Below are 6,939 nucleotides of genomic sequence, written 5' to 3'. Positions count from 1 at the left end.
CAAGTTTGACCTTCCCAGACAACTACAGAGAGCACTGAAAAGTTAGCAGCAGAAGTTCCTACATTTAATTATGTGTACATTTTATATCAGCAGAGGAGCAACATGAACTAATATTGGGCTCTGGCTAATGGGCTGGCCTGATATGCTGGCATGTTTAGTAGAAAGTAGTATAAATAAGTGTATAAAAAGCTATTGGTAAGCTCTAGGTGGGGGTATACAAGTGTTCATTGTCATTTTTTTCCATTTTGCTTCATATTTGAAAATATTTATAATAAAATGTGAAAAACATTGAGCTCCCTTTTGTGGTAGAGCAGTGGTATGAGATGGAATGTGAATATTATGCACCATTGTACACCATGTTGAGTAGAAATATAACACAGCTTTATTCCAGTTTGAGGAAGAAAAGGACGGAAGGTTAGGGGTTGTGTAGGTGAGCCGCTTGTGATTCAGGAGGTGTTGTTTAAAGGTGGGAAATCAGTGGTTAGAGAATCTTTCGTACAAGAGAATGGAGCCAAGACTTGAACGGAGGAAGGTGCACAGGAAATAGTGGGGCGCTCCGTAGTTTGGGCACGGCTCACCTGGAGAGGCAGTAGGTGCGATGTAAGAAAAAAGCTTTAAGACAAATCAGGGTCTCAGAGTGGATGGCTGAGATACAGTGGCACACAGAAACCAAAGGCACAAAAAAAAAGCGGGGGGGCCGTGGATGTAGCTCAGCTGCATGGCGCCTGCCTGGCAAGCGCAAGGTCCTGAGTTCGATTTCTTGTACCAAAAAAAAAAAAAGGAAAAAAACAAATGCAAACGTACGCATAGAGTATCTTGGGAAGGACACTGTTAAAAATGATTTTAGGATAGGGAGTATGATGCGGGGGGAATGAGAGTCCAGTTGTTTACTGAGTACTCTCTTATACTACTTAATTAAAACAAGCAAATGAACCAGTCTGTGAGACAAGTTGCCTTAGCTTTATTTAATGAGGGTCAGGGGAGATTTGTCCTCAGATCACTGTAAATGAAGAGAAGCATTTAAAGGACTGCCAAACACAGGTCCAAATTGTAAACCAGGAGTGGGTTCCAGAGGTGGATGATCGATACTGCATGAACTGCCCAGGGACAGGGAGACTGGAAATCTTTAAAGGTAAAACACCCTCCCCGGCGCTGGGCTGCGTAGAGGCCGAAGTGGAGGAAATGGGTGTGAAGATTGAGTACTTCTTTGAGTCTCTCTTTTTTTGGTTTTTTTGAGACAGAGTTTTGCTATGCAGTTAAGGTTTGCCTTAAATTCACTTTGTAGCCCAGCCTGGCCTCACATTTGCAGTGATCCTCCTGCCTCAGCCTCCTGAGTGCTCAGAGACTTTGAGTCTTTTGGCCTTAGCAGTCTTTAAGGAATTGAACCATAGATGAGTCACAAGAAATTCAGGGCACAGTTTCTGTGGGTTTCAGCCTCTTCTGGGTGAATCATTTCATTTCTAGATGGCAGGTTGTTTTACCCTCCTTCCTGTGTGGACTTATCAAAAGGCTCCTTGCTGCTCTCCTTGACCTTCAGGATGGACCTCTGTCTTACACAAAGCATGTCAGCCCCCAGCATGGGTACACTGACCTCTCTTTGAATGGCACAGGATTCCCGGATGCCTCGAGAAAGCTAAGGCCTGACATTAACTACCTGCCTTTGAGTTTCCCTCCATTCCGCTGCAGGGTTTCGATCTGTTCCTCTGAAGAATGGCTACAGTGAGGACATCGAACTGGCTTCCCTCCTGGTTTTCTGCGAGATGCGGCCAGTTCTGGTAAGTGGCAAAACACCAGCCAGTTGGGGGAGTGGCAACGGGAATACTGTTGTGAATACTATTGCCTCATGACCTTCAACCCACTGAGGCTAAGACGTCATAAAAGATGAACAACTATGTTGCTGATTTCTTAAGGGCCCAGCGGTTTGTCCTCTGACCGTCCTTCTTCCTTGGAGAGTGCTGTGGGATTCTGGGTGTAGTCAGTGTAGTCGGAAAGGGTGCTGGTCCTTGTACGTTTCTCGTTTCGTGTCACCAGGAGCAGGGTCAGGTGGCGCTCTTCCAGATAAACTCCTCACTCTGGAAGCTTTTGGGCTTTGGTCATCCCTCCAACAGCTCTGAGAGCACTCAACAAGGACCCGTCCTGGGAAGGAACTTCATGTAGGAGAATTCCTCTTGCAGCTCTCCATACTGGAGGTGCTTTCCTTGTTGGTCTTTTTGTTTTGCCAAGGCCTTAAAGATTCTTAGTCTCTCCTGCCATTAACTAGTTAGGTAGGCTCCTCAGGACGGTCTTGGGCTCCCTGAATGGTATTAAAAGATGTGATCAGGATGAAAGGTTAAGAACAGAGCAGGCTGGGGGCAGCTGGGGCTTGGGTTTGATGTTTAAAGATCTGGGTATTGTGATTCTAGAGCCTCAGCATCTTAGTGGTGGCCTGTCCCATATTCGCATACCAGTGCAGCGTTTCTGTGATGCCTGATTTGTAGCTAGTCTAATATCCCAGATCTTTCCAAAGCTCGGCCTAGGCTGAGGGGTTCTACGGCCCCTCAGGGTCTCTTTGCCAAACCTGAGAGACTCTGGTTCTGCCCCCTGTTTGGGTGATGGGCGCTTGGTCCTGCCCCTGAAGAGGCATGTTGTTTTCACATCCTGGTGGCTTTCCGGGTAGAGAGTTCATTTGCCAGTGAAGTCGCTCTTTCGGCTGCAAGAACTCAGCAGTGCTTTGCTTGTTTGGCACCTTCCGGAATACAGCTGAAAACCTTCACACGAGGAAATGCACAGCAGAGATGGGATGCCTGCCACAGGATCTGGGATTCATCCCTCTGTGTCCTGGCAGGGAACCAGTGCTGCCCCTCTGTGCACACGAAGCCCATCTGCAGACAGTTCACAGAAAACCCAAGTGATGGGAATGGTTTCTGAGGGCGATAGGACAGCGTGTGTTGAGATGCTGTTCTGCAAAGCTGTCGGAAACAACTAAGAACCGTTATCGATAATTTAAGTGACTGAGTATTACTGGCAGCAGAGAAAATTAATGTATTTGGAAGGAAATTGTGTTTATTCAGCTTTGATTTTCTTGGTGAGGGAAGCTCACTGTGCTGGCCACTGCGGAGGATGCCTAGGGGTGTAGGGCACCGTGTGGGCTTTGACAGCAGTCTGTCCCCTGATGGAGTTTCGTGGAGAACTGTATGAGTGTGCGTGATTTCACTGCAGCCGCTGGCTCTCAAGGGTCTGTTTAATTCCACGTCTGTCACCTGGTTCTGGCCACTCGCAGGTGCCACTTGGCATTTCCATCTGCACAGGCATGAGGGCTCTCTCACGAGCCGAGCTGGGTACATTTGCTCAACCTGGGCTCTCTCCTTGATGCCCAGGGTTGAACCTTGTTTTATTTATCACCGTCTTCTGGGTGCCCAGGACAGACTTTGGTAAACAGCCTCTAGCAAAACTTGTTTGAGCAGTTGACTAATGCAGCGAAGGCTTCAATGAGTTTACTCATAAAACATTTGCTGAGATAGAGTTTAAAGCCTAAGAAAATGTCAATAAACACTTAAACCCCTTCTGAGGAAGCCTTTTACATGTCACAATTACTTTATCAATATGCAGCCCTTTACTTTGTTAGCAGTATATGTGGTTTATAAAGAGTACTTTTAGCACCATTTTATTACCTGCTACATTTAATTTGAACCACTGTTAGCATCTTGGTTGATCTCCTTTGCCCTTTAATTTTTTGCATGGGGCATTTCCGTTGCTGAGTTCATACCCGTGCCCTTTCCCCACTTCACAGGTGACCTGAGCATTTTTTCTGGTGTTAGGTTTTCAGAACCACCACTGCACAGGTGCAGGTCCTGATTCACTGAGCTGCTTCCCACTGATGGGCAGTTCAGGGGTTGGCAGTGTTTTTATTTTATAAATAGTAAAGGTCTTTATGTAACTTTTTATGATTAGAAGTTATTCCCTAAGACTAAACAGTTAGTAATGGGATAATAGATCAAAGAATGAAAGAATCATTTTCTGTGATGGATGTTGAACTGTTGTCTGCAAGCAAACAGTTTCTATTAGGTTCCTGTACGATATTCTGTCTTCCTATTAATAGAAACGGGCCTCTCCTGAAATGATCTAAAATGGTGAGAATCAGACGAATGGGGCAGGCGATAGTTCTGAGGCTTGCGTACGCGTCGGAGTCATCCTCAGTGGGCATGTTGGCAAGACCTGGAGGGGTCATGGGGAAAACTGGCTTCCCCAGGGTTTCCTGAATCCTATTCTTGGTGGACTGTGTTTTGCTCTGGGCTGGGGCAGGGGGAGCTGGGTGTAGAGGGTGGAGAGTCTCAGTAAAAAGAAGTGTTTTGGGGGTTCTAGGAGCAGCCAAGCAGACACGTACATCCCTTAGGAGACCGCCCCAGCACACTCTGGAATCCTGGACAGTCGGTCACTGTGTTTGAGCTGAGCTGGTCTGAGCTTTTGAGGTTCAAAATGATTTCCTTCCACTTGGGGAGACCTGGGGGCACACAGAACCCCACCTTGTGCCTTACCAGCTATAGTGTGTCCCACCTGGGGCCACAGAGCAGAAACTGCTATGCCTATCACCCAAGGCCCAACATGATGACATAGCTACTGACTGTGCAAACCATGAACACGGGGTGGAAAGAGAGGCACAAGGCCGCAGAGGAAGACAGACCCACATGCACATCTGGGATAGGCGGCAGGCAGAGGACGCTGAACCTGGGAGCTTCAGATGAGAATGTGAATCTAGGGGGTTTCAAGCTATCCAGACAACACTGAAAAAGGCCTTTGAGAACTGCAAGCAAAACTAATCTCCTGAATCTAAGAATTTATTATATAAGCAAAGCAGTCCATGTTCGAGACCCCCCAACATAAAGTAAAAGAGAAGTCCCACCGTCCCAGCACCATGGGATGGAAATCGTGAAGGAAAAGACAGGCTGGGAGCTATTAATGAGAACATTCACACAGGGAGATTTTTCTCTGATTTGCTGCTCCAGGGGGCTCAGTTGGTCCCAGGTGGGATGAATGTAAAACACATTCATACTCCTGGTTATAATTTAGTAAGAATTTAAAGTTTCAAGGATAAAGAAATAATCTAGACTTCTTGATGCACTACATTGTCTGTAAAGAAAAATGGGTCGGTTTAACATCAGACCTATGCTCATCAGCAATGAAGACTGTGAGACATGGCATTGACAGGGGAGGAGGAGGGGGGAATGCAGTGCCCACCACTCCCATGTCACAGTAATAGAAATGCATTTGTGGATATGTCCCACACAGGAAGTCTCGAGGCAGCCCCTGAATTAATGGTATTTCATTTGGAAGACAAAGCTGTGGATAAGGAAGAGAGGTAAGTCAGGGAAGAACTAATTTTACCATACAACTACATCTTACAGGATGATGATATTCTAATTAAGACTTGGTGATGGACAATCTCAAGTAAGGTTTTAGAAACAGCAACACATTTTAATGAAAATTCTATAATCAGATGCTAAAAATTATTAGGAAAACCCAGATGTTGAAGTGCCCGATATAGGTGTCCTAGGGGGTTTCAACTTTGATGGCTAAGCTTTCAGGAAAATGCAGTAGAATGTCCCGAGGATGGAAAATTCATTCTAAGATTTTTGATGTAAAGAAAAATGTAATTTTAATTGGGGCTGTTGAAAAACTAAGAACCATCGTAAAACTTGAGAAGCAGAGGAGCAATAAGAAGAAAAGATATAAACAGAAACCTCACCAAGAAATAAAAATAACAAAAAGGATGAAAGAAGAAATAAATGCAAGTACAATGTGTAGTAATCAAAATGACATGGATAAAAATTTATACTTAATTTATTAAATGGGCAGAACTCTTATTAGAGAATAAACCCAACTCTGCAGTGTTTATAGAAGCAAGCCTAAAAGAAAATTATAAAGACAAGCAAATAATAAAGACAAGCAGAAAACACAGGCCACTGCAAAGCAAAATACCAAATAAACAAGAATGCAATAAACAAGAATGGGAAAATTGCGAAGGAAAAGTCACTATCAGCAGATCTAAACAGCACTAAGGATATAAAAATGCTTGGCTTGCCAAGGTCTATAAGAGTCATCAGGCTACAGCACAGAACCAAAATATATAAAATAAACGCTTCTACCAAGCTAAGCAGATAAAGAAAAATCTTTCAGAATTTGGATGATCCAGTATACAAAAAATCACTATGCACAGGAGATTATCATTTGATTTAAGAGATACACAACTTTAAACCATACAAATGGATAACATATTCTGTTTTCTTCTTTGTCACAGGAACTTTATAAACATGCTTGCATACTAGGTCACCAAGAAAATGTTACTACATTTTTTAAAAATAATAACTTCATAAGTCATTATGTGGCTATATCCTGGTAAAATTTGAAAGATAAAAAGATATTGAAAATGCTCACTGCTTGAAAATAAGAATTTCTGGGGCTGGGGATTTAGCTCAGTGGCAAAGTGCCTGCCTGGCAAGTGCAAGGTAGTGAGTTCAATTCCTGGTACTGGAAGAAAAACAAAAAAACAAAAAACAAAAAAAAGAAAATAAGAATTTCTTACAGAAAACCTTTTTACACAAGTGCATTACCCAGGAGTAGGAAATCACTTATGCCATAACTGTACAGGCAGACTTCATTTCTGTTGAACTTCACAGATACAACTTGATCTTAATGCAGGCAAGGTTTGTGGCAACCTTATGTTGAGCAGGTGTCTGGTGCCCTTTCTCCCAACCTTGTGCTCACTGTGTCTCTGTGTCACATTTCAAACATTTCCATTACTGCTATGCCTGTTAGGATGATCTGTGAGCTTTCCTCTTATTACTGTAATTGTTTCAGTGCCACAGACCACACCCACGGAAGATGGCGAGCTTGACTGGTGAGCACTGTGTGTGTTCTGAGGGCCGCACTCACCGACCCCTTGTCCCCTGCTTTTCCTTGGCC

At 44.1% G+C, this 6,939-nt stretch overlaps 1 protein-coding gene across 1 annotated transcript in view; it reads left to right on the top strand.

Moving 5' to 3' along the window:
• Window positions 1–1,424: 1,424 nt before the first annotated feature.
• LOC106147462 (1-phosphatidylinositol 4,5-bisphosphate phosphodiesterase gamma-2-like) overlaps window positions 1,425–6,939 on the top strand; it is a 13,759-nt gene continuing 8,244 nt past the window's right edge. The window contains exon 1 of the mRNA XM_013509196.1: window positions 1,425–1,775. Within this exon, the coding sequence (XP_013364650.1) occupies window positions 1,761–1,775 (15 nt within the window). The 5' untranslated portion in view covers window positions 1,425–1,760. The remainder of the gene's footprint in view (window positions 1,776–6,939) is intronic.

The sequence above is a fragment of the Chinchilla lanigera genome, unplaced genomic scaffold (genome assembly GCF_000276665.1).
Source record: "Chinchilla lanigera isolate Chin_1 unplaced genomic scaffold, ChiLan1.0 scaffold00163, whole genome shotgun sequence".
Taxonomy (NCBI): domain Eukaryota; kingdom Metazoa; phylum Chordata; class Mammalia; order Rodentia; family Chinchillidae; genus Chinchilla; species Chinchilla lanigera.
This window is presented reverse-complemented; position numbering and strand designations above follow the sequence as displayed.